This window comes from Rhipicephalus microplus, chromosome 4 (genome assembly GCF_043290135.1).
Source record: "Rhipicephalus microplus isolate Deutch F79 chromosome 4, USDA_Rmic, whole genome shotgun sequence".
Classification (NCBI taxonomy): domain Eukaryota; kingdom Metazoa; phylum Arthropoda; class Arachnida; order Ixodida; family Ixodidae; genus Rhipicephalus; species Rhipicephalus microplus.
Window position 1 is genome coordinate 61961746 of NC_134703.1, and position 22408 is coordinate 61984153.

At 43.3% G+C, this 22408-nt stretch overlaps 2 protein-coding genes across 5 annotated transcripts in view; one reads left to right on the forward strand and one right to left on the reverse strand.

Moving 5' to 3' along the window:
- Positions 1-20084, reverse strand: part of LOC119172693 (tetratricopeptide repeat protein 21B) — a 30865-nt gene extending 10781 nt beyond the window's left edge. For 3 of the 4 annotated variants that reach the window (XR_012894901.1, XM_037423843.2, XM_075892860.1), the window contains exons 1-25: positions 19943-20084; positions 19744-19873; positions 19536-19646; positions 19384-19448; positions 19207-19308; positions 19017-19099; positions 18009-18194; positions 16200-16284; positions 15338-15436; positions 13982-14174; positions 13203-13300; positions 12471-12578; positions 10566-10658; positions 10264-10393; positions 9194-9351; positions 3059-3179; positions 2903-3000; positions 2231-2469; positions 2050-2122; positions 1840-1950; positions 1501-1553; positions 1306-1394; positions 792-918; positions 258-323; positions 71-173 (exon numbers count right to left, since the gene is read on the reverse strand). Coding sequence is in view for 3 of the 4 variants with exons in the window: in XM_037423843.2 (XP_037279740.2) it covers positions 71-173; positions 258-323; positions 792-918; positions 1306-1394; positions 1501-1553; positions 1840-1950; positions 2050-2122; positions 2231-2469; positions 2903-3000; positions 3059-3179; positions 9194-9351; positions 10264-10393; positions 10566-10658; positions 12471-12578; positions 13203-13300; positions 13982-14174; positions 15338-15436; positions 16200-16284; positions 18009-18194; positions 19017-19099; positions 19207-19308; positions 19384-19448; positions 19536-19646; positions 19744-19873; positions 19943-19969 (2748 nt within the window). In the remaining variant the exon portion in view is untranslated. The remainder of the gene's footprint in view (positions 1-70; positions 174-257; positions 324-791; positions 919-1305; positions 1395-1500; positions 1554-1839; positions 1951-2049; positions 2123-2230; positions 2470-2902; positions 3001-3058; positions 3180-9193; positions 9352-10263; positions 10394-10565; positions 10659-12470; positions 12579-13202; positions 13301-13981; positions 14175-15337; positions 15437-16199; positions 16285-18008; positions 18195-19016; positions 19100-19206; positions 19309-19383; positions 19449-19535; positions 19647-19743; positions 19874-19942) is intronic. The other variant, XM_075892859.1, reaches the window with a different exon arrangement.
- Positions 20085-20896: 812 nt separating this feature from the next.
- LOC119172051 (thymidylate kinase) lies at positions 20897-21862 on the forward strand. Its single transcript, XM_037423023.2, has one exon. It carries the CDS (start codon positions 21043-21045, stop codon positions 21682-21684), a length of 642 nt encoding a protein of 213 aa, XP_037278920.2. The 5' UTR covers positions 20897-21042; the 3' UTR covers positions 21685-21862.
- The last annotated feature ends 546 nt before the right edge of the window (positions 21863-22408 follow it).

A 22408-nucleotide genomic window follows, 5' to 3' on the forward strand; every position in this document is an offset into this window, starting at 1 on the left:
GGAAAATAACTGTTGTAAATAACCGCCGCATCACATGCCACATGGGGGTTGTGACGACGTCAACGCGCACCTCTATGTTAGCAGAATCGTAGCTGAGTGCCTGCTTGTAGAACCTGGCTGCTGGAACATAATCTCTCTTGAGCTCGCTATGCTCAGCAAGGCTTTTGCAGATGCTGTGAAAATTAACCAGACAATAAATTTTATGAGAGACTGATACATCAAGTGGTGCCGTATGCAGGCGGGAAATGAAAACGTACACAATTGCGAGTTGTCTCTGTTCTTGGAGGGAGTCTGGTTGCTCTTGAGGTACTCGAAGCATTACTCTGAAGGAAAAAGAAAGAGGGAGTAAGTTTACATACTAACATTTTAGGCAATGTCATATTTAATATGTGGCCTTGCCTGAGATATGAGACCGGCAAAATCTCATTCTACAATAGTATTCCCGTCACGGTTGTATAAGATTCCGGGACTTTGTGAAAATATTAAGAACAGATATTTCTGTAACATTAAAGAAAGGCCAGAGCATCAAGCCATTATATAAGGTATAGTACTACGTAACACTCAGTAGCCCTGTGCATCAACCTGTATATTTTGTAGGCACCTAAGCTTGATGATGAGTCATCTAATACTAGCATTCTCACTGACTCAAAGTTAGTAAATGCCTATGTTATTGTCTACATTTCAACTAAGTCATTATGTACGTACATGAAAGCTGACAATTACGAGTACAGCATAAGGTGGGGGCCTGTGATTAGCAGAAAGTACTGAAGACAAATACAAAATACACTTGCCTACTTTGAGCTTCAAAAGCCTTGTTGAGATCTTTTACTGATGCATCGTCCTTGTGATCATTTTGGTGAACTTGAGCGAGTAACAAATAGAACTTGGATTCCCACTGCAAGCTTGTGAGGTCAGGTTCTAAGATAAAAGATAACATTCAAGCCTAAATATAACATTTGGCAAGTCATTCAGCAATACCATGGTGTACATGTGATGTATAAGTAAATAAAAAAGAGAGCGGAAGAAAAAAAGAATTGTTGAGGTGCATTTGCAGGCGTCATTTTTATGTTACCTCGCTACTGACTGTGTACAGATCTGGAACTTGCAAAACATGCAGTGTGAAGGAAGACCATCCAGTAAGTTAGAATGTGCTACATTGCACGAAACTAAGATCGGTACAAAAGGAGTTATTGGGCTAAGCGAAAGTACTTTGAAATCTGATTGCCCTAGAGTGCAGCACTATTTTCGAAACTCTTGACAAATGCCATTATTGACCCACGGAGTTTTCACACAAGAAGTGCATACCCTTTTGAAGTGTTCCAAAAGCAGCATTGATGGCATCCTCTGCGTCCTGATATCTCTTTATTTTCGCCAAGAGTTCAGCCAAGTCATACCTTCAACAGAATGGTGCAAACAGTGGAAAAATAAAGCATGCCACACTGAGCTACAGCACAAAAAGTTATATTGTTTAATTTTTGCATGAATACCAAGTGGACTCACTTCATCTGCGGTTGTCCTCCAGACTTTATTGCAGCCTTGTAGTACGTAATAGCCTGAAACAGGTGAAAAATAAGGCTGGCAGTAATTTTCCTTTTTACGAACATAGCAGCACACATTAGTACTCGTTATCAAAAAGCCTAAATTGTTGCCCTGTTTCGGTTGGACATATGCCACATGTAGCACTTTATGCGAGGGTAGCACAGCTTAACCAACAGGAGGCATTGACCAGAAATTCTGCTTTTTGAACCTACAGAGACAGCCACTGTCATTTGCAATCTGGAACCATAGGATGGCAAATTGCAAAATATTGCACAAGGCTGGACAAATTGTGGTACCTACCCTCTCAAATTGATGTGTCTTGATGAGTGCCTGCCCAATCTTTCTTGCGACTGCACTGTCCTTGGGATTTTTGCGTAAAGCTTGCTCGTATGCCCCAATGGCATTGTCTGGCTGGAAAAGAAATATTTTCACTGATGTTGTTACAGGGCGAATTCACGATGAGATAGACCACATTTTGAAGACTGATGTACATCTGCAGTTCACACTCACCTCTTGTATTTTCATGTAAGCATCACCAAGCATTAGGTATGACTGTGGGACTGGAAACTTCTCAATAATTTCTCTAAACAATTTTGGGAAGGCCAGAGGGCAAAAAAAAGAATGTGAGGAATGCATCCAAACTCCCAGTAGCAATTTTTTACGTAAAGGCCGTGTTATGTGTTCAACACACCTATAGCAGCTTGCATACAGGCGGGGGTCTTTCCTGTAGTTCAAGTAAATATCGGCCATCTTCTCTCTGGCCTGTTGGAAGTAAGGTTGGTCTGGCCCAATGTTACGCAACAGGGACAGGGCCTCTTCCACGTCACCCCTTGCAAGAGCCAGTTCAGAGCTTGCAATGCTCACACGTGTTTCCTCCGATGTGCCTCGAAATTCGTTGGCAGCTTCTTGCATCACTCTTACTGCCTCATGCTGTTGAAGTGACAGAAACACAAGATAAGTTCAATTCATGTTCAACATCAAAAGACAATGACCTGTGCAGTAGACAAAATGTCGACCATCCGAGCCCTCACTTTTATGTAAAGCTGAATGATGTATGAAGTTGACAAAAATTCTTTCACTGGCTGCTTCAGTGTGATCAATTGTGAATTATTACCTCAGTGGCTCCAGTTATATGGCTCTTATCTGCCGTTTGGATACCAGAATGTTAGGTACCACTTGGGCTGTGGTGGTACCTGGTGTATGGTACCAGGCTCTTGATAGTCTTTTGTCCTGGTACCACAACCAATAGCCAAAACATCATTCCTTTTTGCTCTTTTGTGAAATATTTTTATATCAGAGTAAGTTCAATAATGAAACAAGATATTTTTCTCTGATTAAGTGCCAGCAAAGATTAAATGCTTACCTGCTGGTCTAGCTTGCCATACACATCGGCAAGCTCAAGGTATAAGGAGAGCTTGTCGCTTGAAGTCAGCTCTTGCTTCCTGTTCTTGCGAGATGTGGCTACAGAGTTGAAATTTTATCATAGTGAATTTACCAACATGCTTCCGAGTCTACTTACCTGATGCTGGTGCGGTGCATAGTGTCATTGCAGCATTCAACAGCTGCACTGCCTCCTGGTAGTCGCCTTGTTCTTTCAGTATCTTAGCCTTAATGATGTGAAATATGGGTTTTTCCCTCACCTGGTGGAGTTAAGCAATGTGCTTTTAGCATTTCAATGTCATAATGTATCCACCTTGCACAGTTAGTTCAGCGTTACCAGCAACAATATTTCTTGTCGCTTATTCCTGTGCTACGAAGGACAGTTGTTCTGCCACTGAAACTTGCAGATGTTCATTCCATTTGTACCTCTGTAGATTACATATTTCTTTGCTTGTGCCTTCACAGTGTAACTTATTACTGCCTCTACTCAGCAATATGCTAAGGACTAAGGCTCAGGCACATTTGTCGTGTTTGGCAAGCATAGTTGCTTCATATCTTTGCATATTTTATTCTGATAATTTCTACAGTTCTCTCATTCCTCGTTGCAAAGCAGCCTCTTATCTCTAATTAGGGCAAAACCCTGAGATGCCTCATCAGACACGAAAATCGACCAGCATCTCACGTCAGCATGTTTCATTGGCATCAAATTGAGGGGTGCAAAAAATAATCACGTGATGACATCGCCACATGACGTCACCATGATGTCACAGATCGCTGAAATTTGTAATGCCACTATGTCGCCATCATGATCTCACATACCGTCATCACGTGGCATCATAGCCTGGTAGGTCTATCTTAGAGGCAGAGCAAAACCAAGTGCAGTGCCTCCGATTCAAGAGTCAATGCTAAACCACGTTAGATGTAGAAAATCTTTTGGAAGGTGGCACAGCAAGAACAATATGATTGAGAAGAAAAAGAAGCCTTCCAGTAATCTCAGCTGAGAGCATAATGGATTCTATATCCCTTCTGTCTCACATATTTTATTTTATTTCTCTTTATAACTGCCATAACAATACTACTACGAGCTTTCAGCATTGTGTAATCTGCTCTGTAACTTCAACTCTGTAATTTTCAAGCAAACTGCTGCAGTTTTGCTGAAGGTACAACAGCTATCAATCTTTGCTCCAGAAAGTGCATACTGATAGCTACTGCGCTTCCACAATCATTACAACATTAAGTTAGTCTCTACCTCTAAGCTTGCACTATTGGATAATGTTATGCCTGCGAGTCGACAGCGAACGTCCGTGCCTCTGAAAAAGGCAATCTGTGTCAAGGCCAGCCCGCCTGACGCGAACAACTCAACGGCGTAAACACGCGCGGCGCCTTTCTGGCGCGCACGTGCAGTGAGTCAGCGCAGCCGCGAGCCCGTCGAGTAAACAACCGGCGTCTTCCTGTCTGGCGGCTGACGCAATGCGCGGCGACGTCACTCGTCCTTGGGTGCAGCCACCTGCAGCGCAGCCTCTCCAGATTCGATGAGAAAGAAGAACGCGGCCCAGCGGCGACCTCATTGGAGGATTCTGACCTGACCAGCGGCGCTTCGGGTTGGACATTTGGGTTGGACCCGGGGCATATAAAAGAAGCCCTGTGGCGCGTCGAGAGAGACCCCTTTGACAGCGGACCCATTTGAGAGTAGAGCTATGTGTTAGAGAGAAGAGCTCGGCTCTTCGCGTCTCTGTCGGCCCCAGTGCCGAATTTGTAACGTCTCTGCATATATGCTGTACATAAACCTTGTTTAACTCACCGTCGTCTCGTCCGCTCGTCAATCAGCTCTGCGCAGAAGCAGTCGCGAGCTGAGAAACCTACGCTACCAAACGGCTGGTGACCTTCCCGGCGAAGTTCGAAGCCGTGGCGCCTTCGGGACCGTCTTGGCGTCGCCGTCTTTCGAAACAGTGGTTGCAGCGGTGAGATTTCGAGGCGCCCTTCGTAACGTCGTCGGAGGTGCGCGTTGTAACAGTGGCTGGCAGCTGCGGGATCGGCCGGCGTCAGCGACATCGATGCGGTGAGTGCCTGATGTTTTCCCCTCAGTTCACCAGACTACTCTAGCTCAGGTTGTAGTAGTTTAGAGAAGGGCTGTGTGAAGCATTGAAGTGAGCTTTGATCGTTTCAAGCAAAGTCCAAGTGCTTTGAAACCAAAGTTAATGCGGAGGGGGTAAACACGGGAGTGTGAAAAATTGCTTGCGCGCCTTGCTAGTTGACTTATAGTGGGTACGGCAAGTAAATTGTTAACAGGGGCAAACAGCAAGAGGCTAGTGTGAACGATGGAGAACCTTAAAGTGAAGGAACTCATCGAAATTTGTGAGGAACTCGGCATTACTTTGGGCCGTGCGAAACGAAAGCAAGCGATCCTTGAGATCATGAAGGATGAGGGAGTGTCGGCTGAGGAAGTCGATGAGGCCTGGGTGGATGTCAAAGCACGCCGCGAGGAGGCTGAAAGGCGAGAAGCTCGCGAACGTGAAGAAGCTGAAAGGCGAGAAGCTCGCGAACATGAAGAAGCTGAAAGGCGAGAACGCCGCAAGGAAGCCGAGAGACAGGAACGCCTCGAGTTGAAACGAATAGAATTGGCAATACTACAGTGTTCGCAGGCGCCTAGCGTAGCTTCTCCGACGATTCAGGTCAGCGGTTTTAGAATTCGGGACCAACTGCCACCGTTCGTAGTAGGCGAGGACATGGCGAAGTATCTCGTCAAGTTTGAACACGTCTGTGAGCGAAACGCTTTGGAGCGGTCTCTTTGGGCCCGGAACCTGTTAGCACTTCTTCCCGGCGAAGTGTCCGACGCGATAACTTGCTTGTCGAGGGAAGCGTTTGAGAGCTATGACGAGGTTAAGGAAGTGCTTTTGAGACGTTATAAGTTGTCACCCGAGGCTTTCAGGCAAAGGTTCCGGTATGCTAAAAAGGGGTATGAGTCGCACGTTGACTTCGCGTTTCGTCTTAAAGCCGATTTAATTGAATGGCTCAAGGGCGAAGGTGTTTATGACGACCGCGATAAAGTGGGGGAATGCGTTGCATTGGAGCAATTCTACCGCTGCATTGAGGAAGATGTCAAACTTTGGCTGCAGGACAAACTTGGTGAAGTACAGCTAAACGAGGCAGCAGAGTTAGCTGAGGAGTATTATACTCGCCGAAAGTTGCATAGCAGGGCAGTGCGCGTTGAAAAGGATGAAAGGAAAGAGGGCTTTTCAAAAAAAACCTGATCAACGGAAACCCGCTCCGCACCGTAATTTCAAGAAGGACCCGTCTCTTACGAAGGACAGTGTAGGGGAAGGGCAAACAAAAGCGGAAAAATCGAGTGAGGTTCCTAAACAACGCACTGATACCACACGAGCGTTTGAATCACGGAAGCCGCTAATCTGCTACAACTGCAAAAAGGAAGGGCACATCGCGATAAACTGTAAGCAAAAATTTGCATTTGCAACAATCCGAGAATCAGAAAAGAACATGCGGTTGTTTGAGCCGTATATCTAAGAAATTAGTGTGAATGGGCAAACGTGTCGAGCACTTCGTGACTCAGCGGCAACCATGCATGTTGTCCATCCTTCATTGGTGTCTCTGGATGACTTTACAGGAGAATGCGCGTGGATCAGGCAAGTCACCGAGGAGCAGAGTGCTTGCTTACCAATCGCCACGGTTGTCATTGAAGGCCCGTTCGGTGAGCTTCACATCAAAGCGGATGTGTCTGCCGCGCTTCCCGATCGTTTTCCTTATCTTTTCTCCAACAACTCAGAGCAGCTTCTCAAAGAGCAGGGTAAATCGTTCTTCCCCAACTTAGCATACATGGCCCTCACGCGATCGCAAGCGCGGAAGCTTTTGCAGGAGCTTGATCTTGTTCAATGTGGTGAACTCTCAAGTGACCTTGTTGGCAGGTCGACGAAACCCCAGAGAGGAAATTTTCCGCGTGAGTCATGTGAGCAGTCACGCGAGCGGCCCGTCGCCGAAGCGACCGGCGCGGTTTCCGTAGCAAGGGGAGACGACATGGCGCCTTTGAATCAAAGCGAGAGGGGCGCAATGCTCTCGCCTATAGCGGAAAGTAGGAGTAAGCTGTCGAGGGTTGATTTAGAGACGCTCATTCGAGAGCAGCGTGAGGACCTCTCGATTGAAGCGCTAGTGGAAAGCCACATGAAAGCTGCACAAGTGTTGTCGAAGGAGTATAACGACAAATCGGCGAAAAAGCACGCTTTTCAAGTAGGAAGTCAGGTAATGCTGCTGCAGCCGTCCAAAAGGAACAAGCTTGAGGTTCATTGGGAAGGGCCCGCCAATGTAATATTGAAGCTTTCTGATACCAAATTTAAAGTGAAATTAGGAAGGCGGCCGAAGAAAATTTACCACAGTAATTTGATGAAACCATACGTTCAACGTCAAGCGGTCGTAGATCGTCTGTTGAATGCTTCAGAGGAAGAGGGAGCAGAAATTTTGAGTTCTAGTGATGTAATCGAAAGGGGATCGGAGGTAATCTTGGAGCAGTTGAACCTAGAGACTAGGTTAAGTGAAGTCCGGAAGGAGGACCTGAGAAGGATTGCTTCCGAGTTTGGATACGTGTTTTCAGACCGTCCCGGAAACACGACGGTGATCGAACACGATATTGAGCTAACTTGTGAGGAGCCAATCTCTAGCAAGCCGTATCATTGTTCCCCTCTGCAACGTCGCAAGTATGAGCCGCTCTTGGTACCGCATAGGTATCGTCGCTTAAAAGTGGCCAGTTACTGAGATGGAGCATGATACTCCAATTGCACAACTTTGACGTTCGCTAAAAAAAAAAGGAAACTAAATGCTAATGCAGGTGCATTGAGCCGTGCGTTCGAACTAGAACCTTCTCCACTTTTCGGTTTCTCGCTGGCGATTCGGGGCAAAATTTTGACCTCATCACGACCTGAGCTGAGTGCTCTCGTCCAGAGTGAGCTCAAGGAGCCAACTTTATGTTGTATTCTAACTCGTTACGTTGTTGTACGTGAAAAAAATTTGAGTTGTCATTTTAAGAGTCTTGTGTCCCACATGTGCCTCTTGATGTAGAGGGAACGAAATTCCGATAGACGCGTAGCTAGGTATATGTTGTACTATACTTTGTCTGGTGTTCTGTCGGGTGACCGAGGGCACTTGCTTGTGTCGTGTGTTGTCTGTTGTCGATCCGTTCTTGGCAAGTTGCAGAACCATCAGCAAGTGCTGAAACCAAGGATCGTCAGAAGAGACGAGCGAAGCTGGACGGCAAGTTGTGGCGACAAGCCAGTGGAGCTCAGATCCGTCCTCAAGAATGGGATGTGTTCCCTGAACAGAGTCTGGAGCTGCATTCTCCCCATGGCCCTGGAGACGAACCTGCGCCTGACATCCGAGCCGCGTGGAAGCAGCTCGTCTTTTCGGCGCATTGTCTGGCGGTGGGGGTGCTGTTATGCCTGCGAGTCGACAGCGAACGTCCGTGCCTCTGAAAAAGGCAATCTGTGTCAAGGCCAGCCCGCCTGACGCGAACAACTCAACGGCGTAAACACGCGCGGCGCCTTTCTGGCGCGCACGTGCAGTGAGTCAGCGCAGCCGCGAGCCCGTCGAGTAAACAACCGGCGTCTTCCTGTCTGGCGGCTCACGCAATGCGCGGCGACGTCACTCGTCCTTGGGTGCAGCCACCTGCAGCGCAGCCTCTCCAGATTCGATGAGAAAGAAGGACGCGGCCCAGCGGCGACCTCATTGGAGGATTCTGACCTGACCAGCGGCGCTTCGGGTTGGACATTTGGGTTGGACCCGGGGCATATAAAAGAAGCCCTGTGGCGCGTCGAGAGAGACCCCTTTGACAGCGGACCCATTTGAGAGTAGAGCTATGTGTTAGAGAGAAGAGCTCGGCTCTTCGCGTCTCTGTCGGCCCCAGTGCCGAATTTGTAACGTCTCTGCATATATGCTGTACATAAACCTTGTTTAACTCACCGTCGTCTCGTCCGCTCGTCAATCAGCTCTGCGCAGAAGCAGTCGCGAGCTGAGAAACCTACGCTACCAAACGGCTGGTGACCTTCCCGGCGAAGTTCGAAGCCGTGGCGCCTTCGGGACCGTCTTGGCGTCGCCGTCTTTCGAAACAGTGGTTGCAGCGGTGAGATTTCGAGGCGCCCTTCGTAACCTCGTTGGAGGTGCGCGTCGTAATAATGACTATGCGTGGGCTACACTGAACATCATTTGGCATTTATGACATGATGACATTGCACGGCTATTTAAATTATGTGTCTTGGAAAGCAAGGACTCCTACCTCGAAGTCGTAGCTCAGTGCTGTTTCTAGTAATTGGCTTGCAATCTTGATGTTCCCTTGGTGGATATGCATCTGTGCCAGCAGCAGCTGTGCACTTGTGAAGCTGGAGTACTGTTGTGTGCACTTTGAGAGCAGAGACTGGGCCTGTACCAAGTCATCTGGAGTAAAGAAATGATTTAATGGACAATCGTACCTTAAGCCACTGTCTGCTCACCATGTTACGGAATTCTAAGATTTTCCAGCATGCAGTGATCATTAGTTGTCACAGTGCAAATTTTGGTTTCTCGAGCTGTAGTGAACGTAGGGAAACATAACATTGTGATGTGTGAGACCAGTGAAGTGGACAACATTTTGTGACAGGCACAAGAAATGAAGGCTTATAGTATTAAGTCACTCTGCTTCTCTATCATGATAATCATCGATGGCGATTTCTTTAATAGGAATGCTATGTAACAACTGTGCATGCCATAGGTTCATAGGTACCAAGCAGGGTATTTTATTTAATACTTTGGCAATTGAAACTATTTTAGAAGTTATATGATATAACACACTAAACTACATCCATTGCCTACTGAAATTAAGCAATGACACACAATAAATAACAAGAACATATGATCAACAGCCTTCACTATATAAATGTATTAGCTTGCAATGTCATATGAAGCTATTAGATGTCACACTTATGATTAATAAAGGCATTTCTATACTTGAGAACTGGGAGACTTGTCATAGTTTTTAGATGCTACAATGGCAGCTATACAGGGGTCATCACATCACAGCTTTCTCTGCTAATCTTTTTTCTTATATGCCATACACTTCACAAGCCCCTGGACAAAATGGAGCATAATACATTTCACGAGTTTCATGTCAAAGCAATGCCACTGATGGCATCCGCGTGACCTCACAACTTTTACAATATTGCCACACATTCATGCATCTCATTTGTCTATAAAAAGAACAGAGAGAACAATTCCAGCGACCTAAGTCATCATCTTATATTGAAGATTCAAAAAGTATGATTGAACAATCTAGCTTAATTAACCTAATGATTACTATGCAGGAACCCTTACTTGACAGGTACTTGAGCTTTCCCATCCAATAAACTGCCTCTACAGATCCAGGACAACTCCTTAGAACTGGTTGAAGCACTGCCTGTCCCCTCTTGAGTGGCTCGGGTATCGTTTGTCCAGACTCAACAGGCTAAAGGGCAAAAACAAAACCTCGAGTGGCTGTCAGCGTTCTCATAAATGTGTGTAAACACCAATTTATGGTGACCTTGCCTATTGAGTCACTTGCCTCAAGGGGGAGACCATCCCGAAGACGACACTTGGAGAATAACAAAATAAAAATGTTTATTCTCTCTCTTACTTGCCTTATCTGGAGCATATTGCAGATATAGCTTCACAACTTCAAATATGAAGTCTGGATTCAAAAGAAGCAAGTAGTCCGCTCCCAGTGGAAGGCCCTAGTCGTCCAGGCAGCAGACAGAGAGAGGTATTTGTTAGTCATAAAATTCATTGCTGGGAACATTGGTTGACGACTACGAAATGTATGGTAGTGTTACAAGAAAACAAAGGCATAATATACAAAAAAAGAAAATGGTCTAAAGAAAGCCCACTTCATAGTTTCCTACTGTCATTTCAAGCTCTTTGTTTTCTTGTCATGCTATCATGCATTGTTTTTTTTGTTATAGTTAGAGCTGTGCGAATAGCAGAATTTTGGGTACGGAGCAAATTCGAATATTGAAGTGTGAGTGCACATCGAATCAAACATTTTAAAAATATTTCTAGGATATTTGTCGAATACTTGAAAGCAAAATTGCAGAAAGATATGTTGGAGAGGAATACGAAGTATATTCTAATGAGATAGCAACCTAAAAGTGTTTCTTCTGGTTAGATTTATGAAGTGCTGATGGGGTGGTGTTTCATATTTTTATCAAATATGAGGCAATTCAGAGGCCGAATTGTATTTATGTGCATGATTAGGTGCAACCGAATTGTTGCTGACAACACTTTACAAGTGAAAGGTAAAGGTGCTGTTTGCTCAGCCTCTTCTCCTCATTCGAATTCCGTGGAAGTCCAACTGATGTGTCAGACAAAGGTGTGCTCCTTTAGAGCCCGGAGTTCCAAATCTGCCTCGTAGATGTCTATGTAAAGAACATCTGAAATTTTGGACGCTAGAAATTTCTGGCGTCCAATTTTCTGAGCTTGCTGCCTAAATTTCGGGTCCAAAACAGTGTTAACTGAGCCCCTTCCTCTGCCACATATGCCGTCTTTATGTTGGCACCTACGTTTTGTTGGGTCAATACATTTGCAATCATAGCAAAGCCAAAAAGATAGCTTTGCTGCAATACAAGTTTGTAATGGGGTGGAGCATATTAAAAACCTAAAGGGGTCATCGTCAATTGACGTCGACTGTATGTCTCCGGGATGTACGAATATTTCGAATAGTAAAACTCTGGTGCAAATTGAATAGAATATCGAACACTATTAAAAAAAGGTATTCAAAATTTCGAATGTTTGTACACCCCTATTAATAATTTCTTACACCTTTTAATATATATTATTGTTAAATAGAACTAGCAGACAATTATTTCAAGAAAAGTATACAGGATGCTCTTGTAATAATTATGATAAAAATTTGAAGAAAGTAAATTGGGCACAAGCATAACTTGCTACCGGCAGGGAGCGAGCCTGCAACCTTTGAATGCTCTACCAATTGAGCTGTAGCGGCAATTTTTAGAGCATTGAACCAAGAAAACTTGTAGCCATCGAATGCTGCAGGTACGTTTGCAGGTGGTGGCAATTTATCTTTTCATACTATTTACTTTCTTCGCTTTTATGTCATAATTATCACAAATAACATCCCCTATAGAGCCCTGGCATTATGGCCGGTCTCAGTTCTTATTAATACTGTGCCTAAAAAAGAAAAATAAGCCCTTAAAATTGCCATTCTTTCTTTTTTTCTATACTGTGTTATCCTATATATACTGTTTTAAAGAGAAAGTATTTTGACAATAATATTATTGTTACATTTTTGTTCGTGATGTATCTTTATTTAATGATTCACAACTATTATTTCCAGTTCTTTATCAAAATATAGTCAAATGCATCTACAACAAACACCACTTCTCTGAATTGACGAATAATTTTTTACAATTTAGTTTTATTCTGACCATTACGGTATAAAATCAAATGAACATAGTGACCTCTACAATGAACCATTCTGAAGGTCCTGAGGTCTTCATTGTAAAGGCATTCCACTGCTTTGTTCTTACCTCCAGTTTTGCAAAATGGTTGTCAACAGATTGTCCTAGGTAATTAAGGACCTCCTCTGGCTTTTCTTGCATCTTTTGTGCACACAGGGCACATAGGTACAAGAGCTCCTGCATTGACCACATAAAAAAAGTAAGTGGTTCCTTAATTTTTGGTTACATTGATATTGAACATGTGGCACTTGTGTGGCTGCACACATTTAGCAGCAAAGCTAGATACAATGCTTATGCATTTATATTATATCTTCTATGTAATTTAAAAAGAACAGTGCAACTGGTAATGATTGATAAAAGCAATAAATAATGTGAGCACTTTTTTTTGCCCTCTTGTGAGCTTCCATAGGTTTCAGTTCCAGTGCCTCTCAGTGTGTTTTAAATGCTGACTGAACAGACGTTTAAGTAATGTAACAATCTCTGAAGATAGTGAAACTTCTGTGCTATATCTGGTGGAATGTATATTGGCCGTTTAATGAATATTCTCTACAGCTAGGGTGCATGACCAACTAAATGAAATAGGATAGCAAGTTGGACTATTTGGTCAAGTTCAAATGAACATATATTTAAGCACACTGTCACACAGACGAGACATTTCAAAAAGTATACAGTGGGGTGCATCACTTGCAATTGAAGTTACGAGTAATGTGGTTGTCTGTGTACACTTTGACGGGTTTTTTCCACGTGCTTGTGCATTTCAATGTCTTCTCGATAAACAGTACGGCCACAAAAAGCACGAACCGATGGCATGCTGGACGTCTTATGAATTTCCTTGAGGAGTTCGAGCTGCTGATTTGCAACATCATTCTGGCCCTCAAGCAGCTGGCACCAAATTATTCCTGCATAGAAATACCATGATTAATTGTATAACTATCAACTTATTTTTTTATATCAGATGACACTCTAACACAGCTACTGCTTGACACGCAAAAATATTAAAGCCAGTTTGATGTCTCTACAATAAACAGCGGAGCTGGCGAATGCATATAGAGTTCTTTCTTCATCTTATCTTTCTTCTTCATGTTCCCACCTTTCTTTATCCCTTTCTATAATGCCTTCTGTTTCTCCTTTACGTCTTCCTAACTCTCACATCAATTTCCTTTCCCACCCATTGCTGTGCCATACTGTACCTGGTTGTGCTATAATTTACCCGCTCACCTCCTTTCCCTTCGTCTCACTCTAGCGTCAGTCACTTTCACTTCCCTTTCCCATCCGCCTCGCTATACTGTACATATATGGAGATATGCCAGGAGCGGCTTGGCATGCATGCACTTTCTGTGGCGCATATCCGCTTTACCCTTTTCTATTTCCTCATTTACTTCCTCCTCACCCAACTTCTCTTTCCCACTCCCATGCTACACTTTACTATGCGTGGCTATGCTATGCTAGGAGCTTCTTGGCACATACGTGCTTTCTGTGGCGCACACCCGCCGAGTTTTGTGTGGACATCAACAGCTTTACCTCCAGCCTAAACAGCTCCACTGTTAAAAATGGAAAGGAGAAATAAATAAGACCCTTACCATTAAGAGCTATGATACTAGCTTCATCGGCCTTGAGAGCAGCCCTATAGTGCTTGGTGGCTTCCTTGGTTTTACTCTGCAAGATGAACTGGTAGCCAAGCTCAGCCAAGTAGTCTGCGTTGGCCGGTTGCAAGGCACATGCCTTTTCTATGAGACCTTGTGTGTGCATCACAATGCAGTTTTGCCTCGAACTCTGCCCCAGTTACAATGAGAAATATGTGGCATTAGTGACCTCAGGCTTTAGAGTAGTACTATGAAGCCTGTACAGCTACTACACAATAGTGCAAAACAGTTCTAGTTATTTCAGGAGCATGGTTGTTATGGTATGCTATGACAGGTAACATTGTCTTTTGTATATATTATTTTAACCGACAGCGACCATCAGATTCATAGTGCACAAATCTCTGATGCCATGCCCGGCTGAATAAACATAGGGAAAAACATGTCTACTCCAAGGCACTGAAGTCCGAGATCTTTGTCATAGGGTTCTGTTTAGCCCAGCATCTATCAACAAATCTCATACACTCTATATACAAACTACACTGCCAGAGTGAACAATAAGCAAACCGCTATTTTGCTCCCTTTCGTCTTTGCTGCCGTCAATGATGTCCATCCTAGCTATCAGTTGCTGGTGAGGCAGACAATTCTTGTGCATACAATCGCACTGCCACACATTCTTTTGTGAGCACTGTTTATCGCAATGGTCATGGTGCGCACTTTTACAAATGGCCTCATAGTCTCTCCACCAACTGTGAAGATCCATCTTTAGCGTGGCGCAATGCCTCAATGTTTTGCAACAATTTCATGTTCACTTCGTTTTTCGTCCCTTCATATGGCAAGCTTTTCTTGTATTAGAAAGTCCTGACAGATGGCAGAGCCACTTCAAAAATAGCCAGTGTCATGATTCAATAATGTTGTTTGTAACATGTGTAACGTACCTTAATTTTCAGGCACATTTCAGATGAAGCAAGTTTGCCTTGGCTCATATTTTTTTAAGCAGTTAGCATGAGATAGTGGCTTGTAAACAGTATGTTTACTTGTGCTGCCTGTAACATGTTGTTCATAAATTTGTACTTGCACATCTCTCACATTGTCAACAAGACACAGGTTATATTTTGGTCGCATGCGACGTTGCCTTATACTCACATATTCTACTCGCAGCTGTATGTCCTTGCAGCCTTGTGATAGTACCCTACATCGTCCATCTGTGAACTGCACTAAAGCTTGACACAGATGTCACACGAGGTACTTGATAGAAACAACATAACAAGGAATGCACTCACAGTGCTTTTTTCTTTAAAGTGCAGTTCTTTTCCCCAATTAAAATTTTAAATGGCATAATTCTGCAATACTTACTATTCGTGACAGTAGTTGAGCTATCCTGTAATACAAAACTGCGTTGGTCGGTTCTACTGCTTCAAGCAGTGAAACCAGCTCCAACAACCTGTCAGATGCCTAAGAATAAACAAAAAAGAAGGAAGAGACAATGGAGTCATCAGCATGTCTTCAAGCTGTTTTCTTAATCATCTTGAATAAGCTTATGTGCACAATGCTTGCTTACAAATGTGGTTTTTGTAACTACAAATATACTATTAAAAAAAGAGTCTTTATATTATCTCTACAAAACTATGTGAAGTTACAGATTATAGTCAGAAGCAACTTAAGAAGGCAAGGGAGGCGCCACCTAGATGACCCAAGCACGACCACCAATTGCTGACGAGGCTGATGAAATGGTCCCGCTTATGAGTTGGACAGTGCATTCAGAGGCCATCTAGCTCACGACATCAGTCTGTGAGCGCGCCTATTAGTGCTGGCTCATAATCGTGTACCTTTGAGAAGGAGATGCTGCCTTCTAAGACTGTATCTGGCTATGGCCATATTTGATTCTTTTGTAATTCAATGAAGAAAGACATGTCCTTCTACTCAGTCACTTATCCCTCACCTAAAGTCTCTTGTATGATGCAAAGATGACTGCAACACACGACATTTTGAAAACTGAGCAAGGTCTGCAGAAACGTGCGAGGTAACTGTGTCGGTTTATTACAGCAGAGGCATGCCTATATGGTACTGCTGAATTTTGCAGTGTCTCTTCTTAAATGATGGTCTTTGAGCTTTCTGAAGCCATATTTTGGGTAGGGCTAATACTTGTATCAAAATAAGTACCATGAAATAACTGCTCCCTGTTTTGTGCCCGAATTAGGGGTGTTCATATTCTTACCTCTTTGTAGTCTCCATTTTTGCATATCTGGTTTAATATGAGGTGCAGAAGGGCGTCAATGCATTTTGAGTCTTGTGAGAGGCACCTGGGTAATAAATTCAGTCACACCTTTTTATAACCAAGTCGATTCTGAATTCCTTATGTTCTTCTATCTGACTGATATTCATTATAGGCACATATTCATTGCACATTGATAATAATGGGCAACAACTTATGTTTGCTTGGTTATATTCAATAATTGGTTATATTAAGGAATGAGTGAACTGATAGGGCATCTTAATAACAGTCGTTTATTTTTCCATAACTCATAAATATATAGGATATAGGCTCTTGATATTAAGAGTTTTAATGGAGAATTGAAGTGAACGATGTATACCAGTAAATGTATGAACTTGATTAAGATAAAGCACAAATAAAAATGAACGGCTGAATGGCGTTTCCAGCGTCCATGCCATTCCCCTGCTTAGACCCGCTAGCAATGAAAAAGTTTAAAAAATAGTTACAGCAAGATGTTTCATAAATGGTGCCTTACATCATCTAGAGCATGATCAAAGTTCGTTCTGGCAAGAGCAACCTTAGCATATAATTTGTTCCTGGTGTGTTTTTATGGAGAAGTTTAAAAAATAAGCAAGACTGTGAGGAACAGTGCCAGTATAAAGCAGAAGCATTTGTAAAACCGAAAACATATTATTGAGCGCTAGCAAACAGGTATAGAAGGGATATGACAACAAAATGCAATAATTTCAACATTATTGTTTCCAGGAAACACCAAACTATTTATTTTTGCACAGTGAATCCATGCACAAGAAATAAAATTGTTGAAGTTAGTTGTTGTCATCCTTCCGTCCCTATTTCCTGCGCCTGGTATGTTTTCAAGTTCCATTTACCAATATACCCCCAAAAAAGTGGCAATGCGTTTGTAAAGCTTGGTGAATAGATAAATTCAAGAATGTTATAAGCAATCAATTTTTGAGACCCGGAACATCCCTTTCCTTAAGTTTTTAATTTTCGGTTGAAGATGTCTGTTAAACTGTTGTAACAGTTTTACTTAGTGAGCACTCTATACTTTATGGTTTTGGCCTACACTAATGATAAAACAAATAGAAAATAAAAATTATTTACTTGCATAGAAATTCTATATCATAGACTTGATTTCAATAAGAGCTTCGCTACACAGTTTTCAAAGAGCACCTACAAGCACAATTTTTATTATACTTGAGGTACCTTGTTCAAAGCGGTGAACATTACTTGTGCAAGAAGTGGAAATGCAAAAGTAAATGAATGAACTAATGAACTAGCTCAGAGGACTTTTATTGCATTGTCTACCTTTTTATGCAATCCATGCTGTTAAGAAATTTGAAATTGTACTACTGTCGCAACTGATCTAAAAAAATATTGTGCAGAGCAATCTATAACTCACAATATATTTCTGAATTGCTTCATCTATGAAGTATATTTCTTACTACAACCATTGTGTGTTGGCAGTTTAATTGGAATTGACACAACACTCGAAGGTGCAGGATTGAATCCCAGCTGCGGTGGCCCCATTCTAATAGAGGCTCATCAAGATATCCACGGTGGCTAAAATTGCCAGAGCTCTTCACTACGGTGTCTCTCACAGTCGTTATGTGGTTGGGTTAACCCCAATAGTTATTACTGCGGGTCAACACTACAGCACATTTTGTATATACATACAGTGAAAAGAACAACAAAACAAATGCTTTACACTCCTGTAAAAAATAAGAGTGATGCAAGCAGCTTAACAGGGTGTAAATTTGAGAGAATGCTGTGTGATTTTTAATGGCTTACCTGTTGCAAGAGTCCACCATTTGTTCCCAGTCGGAGAGCGCGAGGTGAATCTTCATTTTCTCAAGTAGTGCGGGGACAAAGCCAGTGTACAGGACCACTGCTTGGTTGACCACTTCCAAGGCTTTCATGAGTTCTCCGCTGCACTCAAAGCACTTGGCTTTCCCAAACAGTCCTTCTGGGACAGCACTGCCGCAAGAAACGGTCATTATCAATGGCATTCCTTGCAAGGCCATTGCCCTTTAAGTAACATGCTCTGATAGTCTATCAACCAGTCGGCTCACAAAAACTTTTGAAGAATATTGTGACAAGCTGTTCAGTAAATTAAAGGTAATGCTTTATTTTAGAGAGACGTAGGATAGAAGTAACATTTAAGAATTACTTTGAGGAAATGGCTCTTAACAGTTTTGATGGCTTGCTGTTAATATAACCTGCCCCGTTTGCTTCTGGTTCATTGATGACATACCTCGATTGCTATATAGAAAAAATATGTACAAAATAATTCGTAATATAAGGGCTAATTTTTCTTTGTTGGACACACAGTGATGCTAAGGAAAGCACAGAGGATGTTACAGATGTAATTGTAATGTAAATGTAAAGAAAAAAAATGTATGAAAAGATAACTTGCCACTGGCAGGGTGCAAATCTGAAAGGATGCTGCAAAGTTTTTACCAGAGGCAAGTTATATTTTCTTCTCCTGTTCTTTCTTCACATTTAAATTACAATGACTATTGATATGAAGCGTGGAAGCTGCATATTAATAATATATTAATACTATTAATAATGCCCCTAAACTTCTCTTGGCATCATTGTCTGTTACTGCTAGGAAAAGTATGCACAGGGTAAATGGATATATGTATGTTTTCTTGTTAGACTAGAGTAAGATCAATCATACTGATTTAGCAATCCAATAATCCATAGAATGTTTTCTTGCAAAAAATTAATTGTAACCTAGTCAAAAAGAAACGATGTAGTTTTTTTTTTCTGAGCATAGGTCTTGGCACAACTTACACTCCAGGTGACTCAAAGAACTGGATTGCAGATTTTTTGTCCCTCGTGCTGGCAATTTCATTCCATCCTTTCAGTATAAGTCCCTTTAAAGAAAGCCAGGGTTCAACCATCAATGATTATAGAAGTGGTGTGAGTAAAGAAATTAAATTAAATAAAGATGTGTGCAACCAAACTAATCTGCAGAGCTCACATCACGTGTCGGTGGTGCCACCTTGAGCATACGGTCAATGTATTCTCGTGCCTTGTCATATTTTCCAGTGAGAAACAGGAACAGCCCAGCATAGTACAACACCTGTGACCAAGTCGAGGTTTTGGAACACCAATCTTAGTGAATATACGTGCATATGTATCGCACTGAATATATTACTTTTTCTCCAGCTTGTTTTCTTGTCTCTTTAAGCTGCGCATCAAGCTGAGCTACGGCCTCCTTGTCTGGGTGGAAAAGTTTCAAAAAAATTAATGTTCAAATTGGATTTTTAAATGTTAATGAGTATAATTGTACAGAGGTCCTCAACTCACCAACGACGCTACATTTCCTATGAGCGAAGATTAAGGCCAAGATTCCTCCGAGGGATACATCCTTGCTCTCCCTGACCACATCCAACTCTCGAATTCCTTCTTGGAGACGACCTTCAAGGCGTAAAGGCAGCATTAAAACATGAAAATGAAACATCCGGTGGCGTATATTCACAGTGAATAGTCAGTCAAAGAAAAAAAAAGACGATACTTTCAAAAATCAATGACATTCCGAAGTAAAGACGATAAACTGGATCTCCCGAGTAGCGCTTCAGGCCCTCCACCGCAGCCCGCTGCATGCTGCGGAAATGCTTCTCTCGACAGTAGTAGTGTATCCGTGTCTGTAAAAGAAAGGTTGTTGTGTCATCTTTGCGGGGTGTACTTAATTATGTGCGTTAGGGAGGACTCGCCTTCAGCAGGAGCTCTGGTTCCGTCATAATTGCGCACGTTGTCGCCGGCTGTTGAAAAACGAAACGACGCGTGCGTGTTTCGGTTTCGGTTGCTAGGTGACATCGCACTTTCGTCGCCTAGCTGCGCAACCTCCATGGTATGCAATCATATCCATAGAGAAACTCTATGCAGCGCACATCACAGAGGAAGGAAAGGTGCACATGGTTGCTGTGCATAAACGCTCCATGTTGCTGTGAAATCCCGCAGATGTCGTTTTAACCAGCTGGCGATTCAATATATCGACATCGATTTGTTAAAAAAAAATAAAGTTGCAGAAACAAAAAAAAAAATGTATACAGCGAAGATTATTACTAGTTTGATTACGTACACTGCAGGATATATCAACTGTCAAAAGTAAGCATGATTTTAAATGAGACGCTAGAAATAATATACGGCCCCGCCGCGGTGGTCTAGTGGCTAAGGTACTCGGCTGCTGACCCGCGGAGCGCGGGTTCGAATCCCGGCTGCGGCGGCTGCATTTCCGATGGAGGCGGAAATGTTGTAGGCCCGTGTGCTCAGATTTGGGTGCACGTTAAAGAACCCCAGGTGGTCTAAATTTCCGGAGCCCTCCACTACGGCGTCTCTCATAATCATATAGTGGTTTTGGGACGTTAAACCCCACATATCAAATAATATACGACGCTTTGAGTTGCTGCAGCTCGCAGACTTGCACAATTTGCACAAAATTTCAATATTTTTATCCACAACAACTTTCAGAGAAGCAACAAGCACTTTAAGACATATCTGAACTCTTAAAACATAACTCACCTCCTGCACAAAGCGCTACGTGCGGCAGAATCTAAACAAAGGTGTTTTTTTTTTGTAACATTTGCTTGCAACACTAAGCGTTTTTTATTTCGGTCCCCGGTTTCGTTTTGTGAAATCATGTTTGTGGTCCGTTTGCTTGTAAGCTTGTAATTATTTTTTCCCGCTTTTTAAACTTCAAATTGATGGTGTCTGTAAATATGCGTATTACAAGTGCGCGCGTAATGTTTTGGCGGGAATTCAACGCCGCTCAACGCGCCATTTTCGTATTCTGAAACACGCAGCTGCCGCGAAAATGTCGACCCGTCGGGGCCTGTTCATCGTGTTCGAAGGATGTGATCGGACGGGAAAGACCACTCAAGTCAAGTTGCTCGCGGAGGCTTTGGCGGGCTTGGGCCACAAGACCGAATCCATAGCGTTCCCCAAGCGCAGCACCGCCACCGGCAAGCTGCTTGACGCTTATCTCTCAAAGGGCGCCAACCTCGACGACCACGCCGTTCACCTGCTGTTCTCCGCCAACAGATGGCAGGAGGCCGAATTGATACGCCAAGCAGTCGCTCAACAGAGGACGGTGATTTGTGACCGTTATGCCTACTCCGGGGTCGCCTTCACGGCCGCCAAATCTCTCGATTTCGCGTGGTGCCAGCAGCCCGACAGGGGACTGCCGGAGCCGGACGTCGTTTTGTACATGAGTGTGCCGCCTGACGCGCTGAACGCCCGTGACGGCTTCGGCAATGAACGGTACGAGAACGCAGAGTTTCAAGCCAAAGTTTGCGCGAACTACGATCGTTTGGCTGCGCTAGACAGCGGCAGTGGTCGTTGGGTAAATGTCGACGCGACACAAAGCATTGAGGCGGTTCATCTCAACGTCCTCAAAGCTGTGTTAGATGCTATGTCCAGAGGAGTCGGCGATCTGGGAAAGCTTTGGTGGAAATAGCCACGGAGCCGTTGTGATGAAGCTGCTAGAAATGCCGTGGTTGCTGTCGTTTTGATATGTGCTGAAATACCAGAGAAACTGAAATGGCACGCTTCGCCTCTAATATTCTGCGTGTAAAAGAAGTGTTGCTGTATGTACGACAGACTGACGAATATTTTCATTAAAAAGAATGCATGAATATGTGTTATTTTTCCTTGGCAAGGCAAAACGCCCCGTCTCGGCGGTAGAAACGCAGTGTTCTAGAAATGCTTCTAGCACAGCATGAAAGAAGGAAAAGCTCATTCTTTCTCCGTGTAGCACGGCAAAGCAAAACAAAATCATGTGCGAGCGATTTGACCACGAGCTACTTTTTTCTACGAAATCGTACGTTGAAGTCAAGACCGACAAACATACGCACACGTAAACAATATAGACATGCGTCACCGTTCAAAATTTTCGCGTACAAAAGGTCACACATATGGACAAAATGTCTATTGCCCGAATCCACAGATTGTGCCATGCATTCTACGAATAAGTAGCGTTCAGTGTCTCTGAGGCTCAAAAAGTTTCGAACACGGAAAAAAAGAAGTGGTTTCGAAGGATACACTTTCGTGGTAGAGTATGGACCATAACTGCATTCACCGACGTAATGGCTGCCATATTGTACACATAGTACGTGCAGCCACGCAACTATTCTTGTAAAAATCAAGTGACAATTTCGTTTGCTGCAACCGTAAAATGTCTG

Coding starts and splice junctions, on each gene's coding strand:
- LOC119172051 (XM_037423023.2), top strand. CDS start 21,043: ATGTCGACCCGTCGGGGCCTGTTCATCGTGTTCGAAGGATGTGATCGG.